Source organism: Poecilia formosa, unplaced genomic scaffold (assembly GCF_000485575.1).
Source record: "Poecilia formosa unplaced genomic scaffold, Poecilia_formosa-5.1.2 Scaffold52, whole genome shotgun sequence".
NCBI classification, from domain to species: Eukaryota; Metazoa; Chordata; class Actinopteri; order Cyprinodontiformes; family Poeciliidae; genus Poecilia; species Poecilia formosa.
Window position 1 is genome coordinate 2,297,414 of NW_006799991.1, and position 13,775 is coordinate 2,311,188.

General features: G+C 39.3%; 1 protein-coding gene across 1 annotated transcript in view; it reads right to left on the reverse strand.

The window, feature by feature from the left end:
• The window catches only part of obscna (obscurin, cytoskeletal calmodulin and titin-interacting RhoGEF a), a 57,937-nt gene that overhangs the window by 26,752 nt on the left and 17,410 nt on the right, over nt 1–13,775 (reverse strand). Inside the window, exons 28-45 of the mRNA XM_016671805.1 lie at nt 13,362–13,628; nt 12,621–12,890; nt 11,523–11,801; nt 11,160–11,417; nt 10,755–11,014; nt 10,178–10,424; nt 8,844–9,119; nt 8,459–8,725; nt 6,867–7,090; nt 5,173–5,419; nt 4,645–4,866; nt 3,338–3,604; nt 2,597–2,866; nt 1,499–1,777; nt 1,241–1,393; nt 724–990; nt 376–642; nt 97–238 (exon numbers count right to left, since the gene is read on the reverse strand). Coding sequence (XP_016527291.1) covers nt 97–238; nt 376–642; nt 724–990; nt 1,241–1,393; nt 1,499–1,777; nt 2,597–2,866; nt 3,338–3,604; nt 4,645–4,866; nt 5,173–5,419; nt 6,867–7,090; nt 8,459–8,725; nt 8,844–9,119; nt 10,178–10,424; nt 10,755–11,014; nt 11,160–11,417; nt 11,523–11,801; nt 12,621–12,890; nt 13,362–13,628 — 4,462 coding nt within the window. The remainder of the gene's footprint in view (nt 1–96; nt 239–375; nt 643–723; nt 991–1,240; nt 1,394–1,498; nt 1,778–2,596; nt 2,867–3,337; nt 3,605–4,644; nt 4,867–5,172; nt 5,420–6,866; nt 7,091–8,458; nt 8,726–8,843; nt 9,120–10,177; nt 10,425–10,754; nt 11,015–11,159; nt 11,418–11,522; nt 11,802–12,620; nt 12,891–13,361; nt 13,629–13,775) is intronic.

The following is a 13,775-nucleotide window of genomic DNA, read 5'->3' on the forward strand; positions in this document are numbered from 1 at the left end:
GCCTCTCCTGATTGGCAAGTGTAGCAGCCATTGTCCTCCGGTTTGATCTCCTTGATGTTAAGCTGTAGAAAGCAGCCTTCCTGCTTCATCTCATACTTCCTGTTGGCTCTCAGAGGCACATTGTTCTTCTTCCACTGAACAGAGACTCCAGGCTTAGAAACCTCACAGAAAAGTGAGGCTGTATCTTCTTCGTCTGCCTTTATGTTCTGCAGATCCTTCCTGAAAAAAGCTGGGAGTTCTGGGTAAAATAAGATATTGTAACATCAAATATATTCAGCATGAATTAAATTTGTGAACAACAGAAATTTGTTTTTGGTGGTTTATTATATTAACTAAATTCCCCCATCAAATCGACCCTAATGACTGAATTGTCACCTCTGACTGTCACATTAGCAGTTGTCTCTGTGTTTCCTGCTTGACAGGAGTAGTTGCCACTGTCATCAGGATTCAGGTCATTGATGTGGAGCTGGAACAGGCAGCCATCTTGTTTGATGTCATACTTCCTGCTTGCCCGAAGTGGCAGTCTGTTTCTCTTCCACTGCACAGACAACCCTGGTTTAGATAGCTCACATTGCAGGAAAGCTGCACCTCCTTCCTCAGCCTCCAAACTTCTTAATTCTTTCTTGAAGAATGGGGGCGTCTCTAAGGGAAGATTGGAGAGTAAAGTACAATAAATTCAATTTTCTGTCATCAATATTTGACCAATAATCCAGCTTCACGCACCTCTTACAGACACAGTTGCACTTGTCTCTGCACTCCCTGCTTGACACGTGTAGCTGCCGCTGTCCTCAGGTTTAAGATCTTTGATGTAAAGCTGGAGAAAGCAGCCATCTTGCCTCACCTCATACTTCCTGCCGGCTCTTATCGGCAGCCTGTCCTTTTTCCACTGAATCGGCACTCCTAGTTTAGATATCTCACAGTAGAGGCAGGCCGAGCCTCCTTCTTCAGCTTCTACACTTTGTAGCTCTTCTTGAAAGTATGGAGGAAGTTCTGGAATAAAATACAAAAGTGAAAGTTTTGTAAAATTTTATATCTGAAGAAACTTTTGATGCAAATGAAAAAAAACAAACAAAAAAACAAAACACAGAATAAAATTAGACTTTTCATCCCTATAACAAGAAAAGAAAATAATTACCTGTTACAGTCAGCTTGAAACTGCTCTGCACATCTCCGGTATCACAGGAATATATGCCAGTATCTTGGGGCTCCACATCATGGATAAGAAGCAGATTGACTTTACCCTCCTTGCGCATCTCATATTTATCACCACTTCGAAGTGGGACATGGTTGCGCTTCCAGGTAACCATGGTGATGCAATCAGATGTAGCACAGGACAGGAAAGCTGTCTCTCCTTCCATGATGACAGTGTCTTTGGGTTTCTCCTCAAACAAAACTAACATTTGAAGCCAAATGTTAAAGTTCAAATAAGTTCAAATGAAAACTAGATGATTTAATCTGGATGTGCACTTCGTCTCCCCCTTTTTTTTTTTTTACCCACCTTTGGGCTTAGGGAGAACCAACAGTTTTGCAGAGGTCCTTTCCTCCCCAACTACAAATGCTACGTTGCCGGTCTCCTCTGGTGTTGTCATGGTGAGGACGAGGCGGTGCTGGCGGCCACGGCACGTCATCTGGTTCATCTCGTTTTTCTGCAGGGGGCTCGAACAAAGCCACCACACGCCCTCGCTCACGTCTGCATGGGTCAGCTCGCACACAAACACAGCGTCTTCTCCAGCTGTCACTGTTAGGTCCTGCAGTTCTTTCACAATCTTGACACGCTCTGCGGAAAAATAAGGAGCAATGTCCAGCCAGTTCTTTAGATAAACGAAGTTAGAAATGATCAACTTCAGCACACCTAAAGATTTTGCTTCACAACTGCTTTTTTTTTAAATCAGGGGCTACCTTGACAGAAGCCCAAGCCCCATCTGAAGAAAAGCAACCTTGGATCACGATACTGTCACCACAATGTTTCACTATGGGTATGGAGTTCTATTTATGCGCAGTGTTGTTTTTGCCATAAGCCAATCTTTTGGAATTGGGACAGTAAGTTGAAGTTTGATTTCAGAAATCAAACTTCTGGTCTGTTCAGGGGATTTTTAGTCAGAATTGGATGTTGTCTTTGGAAGAAAATGCTTCTATCTCTCAACCCTACTCCATTGTACAGAAAAACTGAGAATAAAAAAGCTTAATATCGAGACACATCCAATACTAGTCACAAATTCCTGCAGCTGAATCAGTTACTGTCAGCCTCTTCACATCATCCCTGACCTCTTTTCTGATTTTAGCTCAGTGATGCAAAATGACCAAATACCGAGAAAAGCTTTAAGTTCCTTCTGGTTAATCAGATTCGCTATAACTGAGAGCACGTGTCTACCACAGAAGACTGGATGCTAGGAAAATAAGTAACTGTTTAAAGGGGTGTAGAGCTTCTTTCATTTTATGGATTTTCTACCCAAAAGATTTGGATGTTTTAAGCTGAAATGCATGACATATTTATTACATCAAACACTTATTACTCATTTATATTTGTGTTAATTTTTTTTATATCAGATAAAAATTAACAGGGATATTAACAGGGGTCAGAATACATTGCACCTACCCCTCACAATCAGTTTGGCAGTGGTTTTCTTTCCTCTGGTGATGCAGCAGTACTCTCCAGCATCCGCCAGCTGCAACTTCTTAATCTCCAGAGTGTGCAAAGGGCCTTTTTTTCTCACTATGTAATGCTCTCCGTCTTCCACCACAGTGCCGTCTTTCTTCCAAGTGACAGGAACATTAGCACTAGAAACTTCACAGGACATGAGCACAGATTTCCCCTCCGTAACCACTTGGCTCTCTAGTTCCTTCTCAAAGTACACAGATGCTGCAGCTGGTAAACACAAAAGGAGAAATTACATTTGCACAAACATGTGAGGTTATTGTTCACTCAAGGGCTTGGGTGGGTGGTAGATAATTATACAGTCTATTTATTAATCAATGTGTCAAAAATTATTGTACTTACCAAAACTTAATATTACTTACCTTATTAATTTCCTTTGTTCTTTACATTATTTCAAGTTAAATAAAGAGATAAAGTAAAGTATTCAGCCATGAAGTAAATTAAGCTGTAAATAAAGTCGAGTTAAGCCAAATTCTTTAGTCACTATCATCATTTTGGCTTATTAAATAGCATACACTGTACTTAATTCACAGTCTTGCAGGTTAGGGTGAATGCAGCTTTGATTTTATATTTTACAATGAGCTCAGTTCAAATAAAAAAAAAGTGAATCCCAACCTTAAAAGGATGAAGAAAAAAAAAATACGGTAAGTCTACAGATTGTAAGCATCTTATTTCCCTTACCTCTCACGTTGACTTCAGCTGTTGTCTTTTGACCTCCAAATACGCAGCTGTATTCTCCAACATCCTCTGGTTGTATGTTTCTGATGGTCATCTCAGCCATGTTCCCTCTCTGTGTCATCTGGAATCTCCCTCCGTGGTACAGCTGGTCCTCCCCTTTCCACCACTGCACGGGCACCCCGGCCCTGGACAGCTCACAGCGCAGACACACTTTCCCTCCCTCCGGAGCCTCCTGGTTCTTCAGACCCAGTTTGAATGTTAGAGGGATGGCTGGGGAAACAGAGGGTCAAAAAAATTAATTTACACAATTATTGCAGTATTTATCACTATAAATACATTTCATTTTCACCACTCAAAACTTTGAGAAAACGTGGCTTAGGTTATGGTTTAGATGGAAAATACAATATGTATGGCTACAAAGCTTTGAAATGCATTAGAACCTCAACTGAATAAAGCCAGAGTGGCCTGTGATGCATTATAAAATGCCTGGGTTATTTACACTCAGTTGGTTAATTTTCGCTAGAATCAGTTCTTATACCTTCCTAAAAGTTCAAGACAAATAATATATTTCTTATACAGCATAACATTTCTCCAAATCTTTGTCTTCAGGTAGCTACAATTCAATCAATCAATCAAGTTTATTGTTATACCCCATTTCACCAACAAGGCAGTTCAAAGTGCTTTCCATCATAAAATTAGCAAGTGTCTATTTAGGTTTTCCCTCAAAAAGCCCCGTTTTGCTGGGATTTATGCTCTGAATGGTCAAGTGTTACACATAATTCTGGGGTACTGCCTTCTGCAAAGACAGTGCATCCATGGTTGTAATATTTGGACTTTGTAACTCTGCAGACCCACATACTTGCAAAGGTAGTTTTAATTCTCCAGTACTGCAATGTGTAGGTACAGCAAGTCAAGGCATGGTTAAATATTAAAGTACTGCCTAGTGTGGCTGATTCACATTTTTTATTACTATCATTCATATTAATAAATGTACATTACGGAAGCAAAGTTTATGTTAAAAAAAAACATGTAAAATACGATCATTAAGTCTCCTCTTCAACATAAATAAGTTTAAGCTGCTGTGGTGCAGACAGTTTGAGGAGTGAAGATCATGCATCATGCTAAAAAGTAAAAAAAAAAAAAAAAAAAAAAGTTGAGAAGAAAACCTAATGTGTCTTTTGATTTTCATTCAGTTTAAGATCATTTCTCTCAGACATGGAAGCTGTTTCACCTCATGAGATTTATAATTTAGCAAGCACTCTTACGTGTAATTGTGACATGCGCTGTGGTCTTGACATCTCCACACATACAACTGTAGAGCCCGCTGTCCTCCAGTTGGGTGTTCTTGATGGTCAGCTCCATGATGCTGTTTCGGTTTTTAATCTGGTACTTGAAATCACTCTTCAGTAGCTCTTTCCCTTTTGCCCACTCCACAGCGAGGCCGGGCTTTGACAGTTCACAGCTCAACGTCACATTGTTTTCCTCCTCCACCTGCTGGTTCCTTAGCTTTGTTTTGAATGTGACGGGCGGAGCTGCAATATGAAGAAAATGTTTATTATTTACGTTGCCTTGGGTTTTTTTGTTTAGTCCTAAAACAAAGGTTTCTTGATTTTTAAGTAAGCCTCCAGATCTTCTGCTAACTTTTATTTTTTTTTTATTTTTTTTTTTTTTACTATGGAAAAATACCTTATTTCAACAATTCCTTGAAACAATTGTTTTTATTTTACATGTAAGCTACTGGCTGAAATTAACAGTACCGTCTCAGGTTTAGAAAGGGAGCACATTTCGCAAAAACAGAAAGTTTAGGCCTTATTTAATTGTGTTTTCTGTCTTCTAACCTTTGACTGTGAGCTCAGCGGTGGATTGACTGTCCTCTGTTTTGCATGTGTATTTTCCGGCATCGTTCTCCTCCACGTTGTTGACGATCAGCTTGGTGAGACCTCTCTCTTGTTTCATCTCGTACTTGTAACCAGCCTTCAGGATGACTCTGCCTTTTCTCCAGTCGACCGGAGCGCCGGGTTTGGAGAGCTCGCAGCAGAAAGCTGCACTGTCTCCTTCCTTCACCTCCAAATTCTCAACTTCTTTCTTGAATGTCACAGGAAGAGCTGGAAAATACCGTAGGAAGTTTCAATACAGATGATCTATTTTAAATGTCTTTAACATTCTTACTTTGCAGAAAATATTGTGTCTTCCCCATACGTTCAACATGAATCATACCTCTAACTTTGATGTCAGCTGAAGTCACAGCAGTCCCAGCACAACAGCTGTATTCTCCTGCATCTGCAAGAGTTACAGTTCTAATCAGCATCTCTGCTGCTCGGCCCTCCTGCTTCATCTGGTATTTTTCTCCATCCTTCAGAAGTTGTGCATCTCTCCTCCACTCTATTGCTTGTCCAGGTTTGGAAAGTTCGCAGCGTAATGTTAGACAACCATCCTCCACTGCTTCCTGGTTCTTAAGTTTTTGCTTGAATATCACTGGAATTGCTAAGGGGAAAAAAAACAAACAAACAAAAAAACAGATCTTTCACAACATCTTCAATGCACAAGATGATTTCATTTTAAGATGGTAGTGGTGTGTCTCACCAGTAATTGCAACACTTGCTGTAGTTTTGACATCATCACAAATGCAACTGTAAGAGCCGCTGTCCTCTGGGAGGCTTTTCCTGATGAGAAGCTCTGGCTTGGAGCCGTTTTGCCTGATCTGGTATTTCTCACCGCTGGTGAGCACGACGTCACCCTTCTTCCACTGCACTGGGAAGCCCGGTTTGGAGAGCTCACAACAGAGTGCCACGCCGCTTCCCTCCTGTACTTGAATATTCTTCAGATCTTGAATGAATTTAATGGGCCTTTCTACATTAAATAAAAGAAACGTACTCAGACTGTGACTTGTTTCGTCCCAGTACCACAAGTTGTTGCATAAAGAATACTTTTGATCTAAGCAGTACACCCACACTAAATGTTAGCACAATAATCTTTTCGTCCCTCTTTCTAAACTCAAGTTACACCACTCATCCTCCTCACTGCAACCTCTCCTCATCATAATTTGATTTGATTCTAAAAACGTATTTCAGTTTTGTAAAAACCATTAACACAACAAAAACGCACTAGAATACTAAACACAGCAGATTTATTACAGATTCAGTCATACATTTACATTTATTAACACTGTTCCCAGCATAAACTAGTTGAATTATGGACAAATCAGTGTAATTCATCATCCCGTAAATTTCTTGTCACCATTCATCATTTGTCTCTTTACTACACATCTTATCTTCATTGTTTCTCCAAAACTCTTAAGTTTCCTTCAATTTAAATGCATCACACATAGAAAGGGAGTGGAGAATGTGAATTACAAATTAACAGTCCTTGGTTAACTCTATTTTGTTTTTATTTAACTCAAGAAATATCTTCTTAAACCTGAAAATGCAAACTAATAACAATGTTACTTTTTTCCAGACAAAGATTTAAACTGCATGAAGTTGCACGCACCATTCACTGTGATCTGAGCTGTTGTCCTTTCTTCCCCACATACACAGGTGTAATCTCCAGAATCCTCCACTGTGAGGTCTGTGATCTTCATTTCCACCTGCAGGTCTTTTTTCCTCATCTGGTACTTGTCTCCATTCCTGAGTAGCTGTCCTCCTCTCCTCCACTCCACAGAGTTAGCAGGCTTGTTGAGCTCACAGTGCAGAGCCACAGCATTGCCCTCTGTGACCTCCTGGTTAACTAATGGTAACTTGAAGCGTGGAGGGAGATCTGTCAGTAACGGAAAAAAAACAAAACAGTTATTTTGTTTTGTCATGGTACTGAGCTTGAGAGAGGATAAAACTGATGGCAGTAGTGGCAGGGAATGGAGGATGTCTCAGGTGAAAGGTAGGTGTCCTCACATGAAGTGTCATGCTCATAATGATCTCTATCTATTCCGGTCATAAGTAGATTTCACCCACTTCTACCAGATTACATGAAAATAATTATAATTTAGGTAATGAGTCTTTAACTAGGTGGCACCATGACACAACACACCCTTGTTTTGATGTGAAATGACTCCAGTGGATCTCAGAAAAGTACACACCCCTATTGAAATTGCTGGTTTTAGTAAAAAAAAAAACAAACAAACAAACAAACAAAAAACAAAACTAGAAATAATAATTTAAAAACTTTTTCACCTTTAATCCATAAGTTGTGTAATTAACGAAATATACAATCTAAGCTAATATTGTGTTTAAGCATCTTTAAATTGAATTTCAGCTTTCAGTCATCTTTGGTAGATACTTAAAATAAATAAGAAATCTGGAGATTTCTTTGAACATTACTTAAAATGAAGAAATGTTCAATTGTCCTTGAATGTTTTTCCTGACATTTGCACATGTCCATCCTTTAGCTGAAGTCTTAGTTTGCAGAAGACACAAAGGATTGGAGGAACGTCATTACACAAAGCAGAAGTACAGAAAATTGTCACTATAGTATTAGTTACTAAAAAGGCATAGCACTCTGGATAAAATTTCATTGAAATCTTAGAGAATCTTTTTTATCAAGAAAAAACTGGCAATGGACAAGACATGTTCACAATTAGACAGATTATGTTAACAACCACCATGTAATGTTAAATATTGCCAAGAAAAGAAGATTGGAAGCTGAATATGAATCAAAATATTTTCAAATGATTTAAAATGTTCCTACTTTGTACTTTCATAAAAACAGGCATTTTCAACAAGGGTGTCTAATTTTTAAGATCTACCTTGTTTGACATGTAATTTCACTTACATGAAGAAACAAACTGTGCAAAATACAATTGTTACTAATGAGTCAAGGAGACATCAGGAAAGGAAAATATGGCAGAATGAACACAAATCACAGCTACATTAAGCTACGTTTGGGATAAACAGGTGGATGAAAGATATGAAGCAAAAAGTCTTCTTTAGGGATTCAAGACATAAAGGAGCTGACACTGTGAGTGTGATTTTTGGTTTTTATTTTGAGGCTGACCTCTTTGACGTCTGCGCTCAGGTGATTCTGTTGAATACACGGTAAATCAATTTCACAGAAAGAAGAATGTAATATTTGAAATCATTGATAGAAAGTGTCCCGGTGTATTTTTAGAAGCCATAAAGATTTCGCTCTCACCTCGCACTCTGAGCTCAGCACTGGATTGGCTGTGTTTAGTCTTGCAGGTGTATTTGCCAGCATCGCTTTCCTCCACGTTGTTTATAATGAGTTTGGTTAGATGGCCCTCCTGCTTCATTTCATATTTCTCTCCTGGTTTCAGGATCACTCTGCCTTTTCTCCACTCCACAGCAGCTCCAGATTTGGAGAGCTCACAGCAGAAAACTCCACACTCTCCTTCTTTGACCGACAGGCGCTGGAGTTCTTGTTTGAATGTGACAGGAAGCGCTGTGGTGGCGTTTTTGAAAAACATCCGTTAAACAAACATGCTCATCTGCTCTTATTCTTCTGTAATTCTCAAAATTGTATAACTGCTATGAAGGTTTATTTTTATATCCCAACTTACCTTTGACTCTGATTTCCGCTGTGGTTTTCTCATCACCAGTAACACAGCTGTACTTCCCTGCATCATCTGGTTGTGCGTTGACAATAGTCATTGAAGCTTTCCTTCCTTCAACCTTTATCTGGTATTTATTACGGCCTAACTCTTCAGACAGCACCTGACCCTCTTTCAGCCACTGAATAGGAACTCCTTTCTTTGACAGCTCACATTGTAAAGTCACGCTATTTCCTTCTGCCACCTCTTGGCTCTTCATGCTCACTTTAAATGTGGCAGGAACCGCTATTAAAACAGAAATAATTGAGAGAATTTAAACCAAGCACAGGCAAGGCATAGTAGTTTAAAAAAAAATAAAAAATCAACTCCTCCAATACAGTACTGGGCAGTAGTTTTAGAAATACTCATCATTGGCATGAATGACACATTAAGTTTGATGATGCATTAATGATACACTTTAATTTTTTCCAGGGTGGAATGATGGTAAAACATACAAATATAGTAAATTTTGAAAACATGAAATGAGCGCACAGTTTTTCAATTTACTAACTTTCCCCTAACTCACATGTCTTTCAAATTAAATATACAGACTCAAATATATCCATATATCTCCAAAGATATTTGGACTATATGGTTTTATTAGCCACCAACAACACCTCCACCATGCTTGACAGTCTGTACAGTGATCCTTGGTCTTCACTTATCCAAAATACTCTCACTGTCACCACACAGCTCAACCTTTGTCTCTTCTGACACCAAAAAATATTCTGAAGGCTTTTGGGTTTTCCATGTGGGCATTTGCAAATGTTACTTGTGCTTGGGTGTTCTGACAAGGACCTTGATCCCAAACACACTCAAAACACAATGCACTGGATAAATCAGGCTAATGATAAGTAGCCCTGACCTCAATAAAATTTAAAACATTTGGACTATCAATAGACCACGCCAAGAAAGCTACCAATTGAATTAACTCTTATATGACAAGAAAGAATGACCTAACATGCAGTGAGAATTGTCTGTTGCATCCTTATTGACATGTGAATCCTGCTGTTTTTCAACATCTTGCAAAGAGATCTTCATCCAAATACTGTTTCCACATGGAGGGTATGTATTTATGAATTTAGCTTACATTGTGTGAATCTGGTAAAAGATTAAGTTCAAGCTTATCCACTCATTTTTTTAGGCTTTATCGCTACAACCTAGATAAATATTGATTCAATGCAGCCTTTAAAGCCCAAAAGTAATATTATCTTCATGCACATGCTGCATGTTTGTAAACTTCTGGCAAGCACTTAACATTTAGGAAGATAAAATGTACTAAAATTGTCTCACAGAAACCATACCAATGACTTTTACAGTGGCCTTTGTCTTCTGCTCTCTGCACACACAGGTGTAGATTCCGCTGTCCTCGGGCACAGCATCCCTGATGGTCAGTTCCAGGGTGGAATCCCTCTGCTTTATCTGGTACTTCTCTCCATTCTCCAACTGCTCTCCTCCAAGCCTCCACTCAACTGGGACACCAGCTTTTGAAATCTCACACTGCAGTGTGATGTTGTGTCCTTCTTCCACTTGCTGGTTCTTCAGCTTTTGCTTGAAGGTCACAGGAATGGCTAAAAGGTAAAATAAATAAATAAATAAATAAATATTTACTAAAAGACGTTGTAAAATGGCTGTTGTTTCTAAAACAGCTTGATTTTAAGGAGGACGTCGTCAGCATACAACTTTATTTCACATAAATGATATTTAAACCAGTTTAAAAGCATGTCAATCTGATAGAATCTAATGATCCTAACAAAGGCCGATGATCCAAAATATAAAATGTTTTAGCTTAATTTNGGGAAGATTGGAGAGTAAAGTACAATAAATTCAATTTTCTGTCATCAATATTTGACCAATAATCCAGCTTCACGCACCTCTTACAGACACAGTTGCACTTGTCTCTGCACTCCCTGCTTGACACGTGTAGCTGCCGCTGTCCTCAGGTTTAAGATCTTTGATGTAAAGCTGGAGAAAGCAGCCATCTTGCCTCACCTCATACTTCCTGCCGGCTCTTATCGGCAGCCTGTCCTTTTTCCACTGAATCGGCACTCCTAGTTTAGATATCTCACAGTAGAGGCAGGCCGAGCCTCCTTCTTCAGCTTCTACACTTTGTAGCTCTTCTTGAAAGTATGGAGGAAGTTCTGGAATAAAATACAAAAGTGAAAGTTTTGTAAAATTTTATATCTGAAGAAACTTTTGATGCAAATGAAAAAAAACAAACAAAAAAACAAAACACAGAATAAAATTAGACTTTTCATCCCTATAACAAGAAAAGAAAATAATTACCTGTTACAGTCAGCTTGAAACTGCTCTGCACATCTCCGGTATCACAGGAATATATGCCAGTATCTTGGGGCTCCACATCATGGATAAGAAGCAGATTGACTTTACCCTCCTTGCGCATCTCATATTTATCACCACTTCGAAGTGGGACATGGTTGCGCTTCCAGGTAACCATGGTGATGCAATCAGATGTAGCACAGGACAGGAAAGCTGTCTCTCCTTCCATGATGACAGTGTCTTTGGGTTTCTCCTCAAACAAAACTAACATTTGAAGCCAAATGTTAAAGTTCAAATAAGTTCAAATGAAAACTAGATGATTTAATCTGGATGTGCACTTCGTCTCCCCCTTTTTTTTTTTTTACCCACCTTTGGGCTTAGGGAGAACCAACAGTTTTGCAGAGGTCCTTTCCTCCCCAACTACAAATGCTACGTTGCCGGTCTCCTCTGGTGTTGTCATGGTGAGGACGAGGCGGTGCTGGCGGCCACGGCACGTCATCTGGTTCATCTCGTTTTTCTGCAGGGGGCTCGAACAAAGCCACCACACGCCCTCGCTCACGTCTGCATGGGTCAGCTCGCACACAAACACAGCGTCTTCTCCAGCTGTCACTGTTAGGTCCTGCAGTTCTTTCACAATCTTGACACGCTCTGCGGAAAAATAAGGAGCAATGTCCAGCCAGTTCTTTAGATAAACGAAGTTAGAAATGATCAACTTCAGCACACCTAAAGATTTTGCTTCACAACTGCTTTTTTTTTAAATCAGGGGCTACCTTGACAGAAGCCCAAGCCCCATCTGAAGAAAAGCAACCTTGGATCACGATACTGTCACCACAATGTTTCACTATGGGTATGGAGTTCTATTTATGCGCAGTGTTGTTTTTGCCATAAGCCAATCTTTTGGAATTGGGACAGTAAGTTGAAGTTTGATTTCAGAAATCAAACTTCTGGTCTGTTCAGGGGATTTTTAGTCAGAATTGGATGTTGTCTTTGGAAGAAAATGCTTCTATCTCTCAACCCTACTCCATTGTACAGAAAAACTGAGAATAAAAAAGCTTAATATCGAGACACATCCAATACTAGTCACAAATTCCTGCAGCTGAATCAGTTACTGTCAGCCTCTTCACATCATCCCTGACCTCTTTTCTGATTTTAGCTCAGTGATGCAAAATGACCAAATACCGAGAAAAGCTTTAAGTTCCTTCTGGTTAATCAGATTCGCTATAACTGAGAGCACGTGTCTACCACAGAAGACTGGATGCTAGGAAAATAAGTAACTGTTTAAAGGGGTGTAGAGCTTCTTTCATTTTATGGATTTTCTACCCAAAAGATTTGGATGTTTTAAGCTGAAATGCATGACATATTTATTACATCAAACACTTATTACTCATTTATATTTGTGTTAATTTTTTTTATATCAGATAAAAATTAACAGGGATATTAACAGGGGTCAGAATACATTGCACCTACCCCTCACAATCAGTTTGGCAGTGGTTTTCTTTCCTCTGGTGATGCAGCAGTACTCTCCAGCATCCGCCAGCTGCAACTTCTTAATCTCCAGAGTGTGCAAAGGGCCTTTTTTTCTCACTATGTAATGCTCTCCGTCTTCCACCACAGTGCCGTCTTTCTTCCAAGTGACAGGAACATTAGCACTAGAAACTTCACAGGACATGAGCACAGATTTCCCCTCCGTAACCACTTGGCTCTCTAGTTCCTTCTCAAAGTACACAGATGCTGCAGCTGGTAAACACAAAAGGAGAAATTACATTTGCACAAACATGTGAGGTTATTGTTCACTCAAGGGCTTGGGTGGGTGGTAGATAATTATACAGTCTATTTATTAATCAATGTGTCAAAAATTATTGTACTTACCAAAACTTAATATTACTTACCTTATTAATTTCCTTTGTTCTTTACATTATTTCAAGTTAAATAAAGAGATAAAGTAAAGTATTCAGCCATGAAGTAAATTAAGCTGTAAATAAAGTCGAGTTAAGCCAAATTCTTTAGTCACTATCATCATTTTGGCTTATTAAATAGCATACACTGTACTTAATTCACAGTCTTGCAGGTTAGGGTGAATGCAGCTTTGATTTTATATTTTACAATGAGCTCAGTTCAAATAAAAAAAAAGTGAATCCCAACCTTAAAAGGATGAAGAAAAAAAAAATACGGTAAGTCTACAGATTGTAAGCATCTTATTTCCCTTACCTCTCACGTTGACTTCAGCTGTTGTCTTTTGACCTCCAAATACGCAGCTGTATTCTCCAACATCCTCTGGTTGTATGTTTCTGATGGTCATCTCAGCCATGTTCCCTCTCTGTGTCATCTGGAATCTCCCTCCGTGGTACAGCTGGTCCTCCCCTTTCCACCACTGCACGGGCACCCCGGCCCTGGACAGCTCACAGCGCAGACACACTTTCCCTCCCTCCGGAGCCTCCTGGTTCTTCAGACCCAGTTTGAATGTTAGAGGGATGGCTGGGGAAACAGAGGGTCAAAAAAATTAATTTACACAATTATTGCAGTATTTATCACTATAAATACATTTCATTTTCACCACTCAAAACTTTGAGAAAACGTGGCTTAGGTTATGGTTTAGATGGAAAATACAATATGTATGGCTAC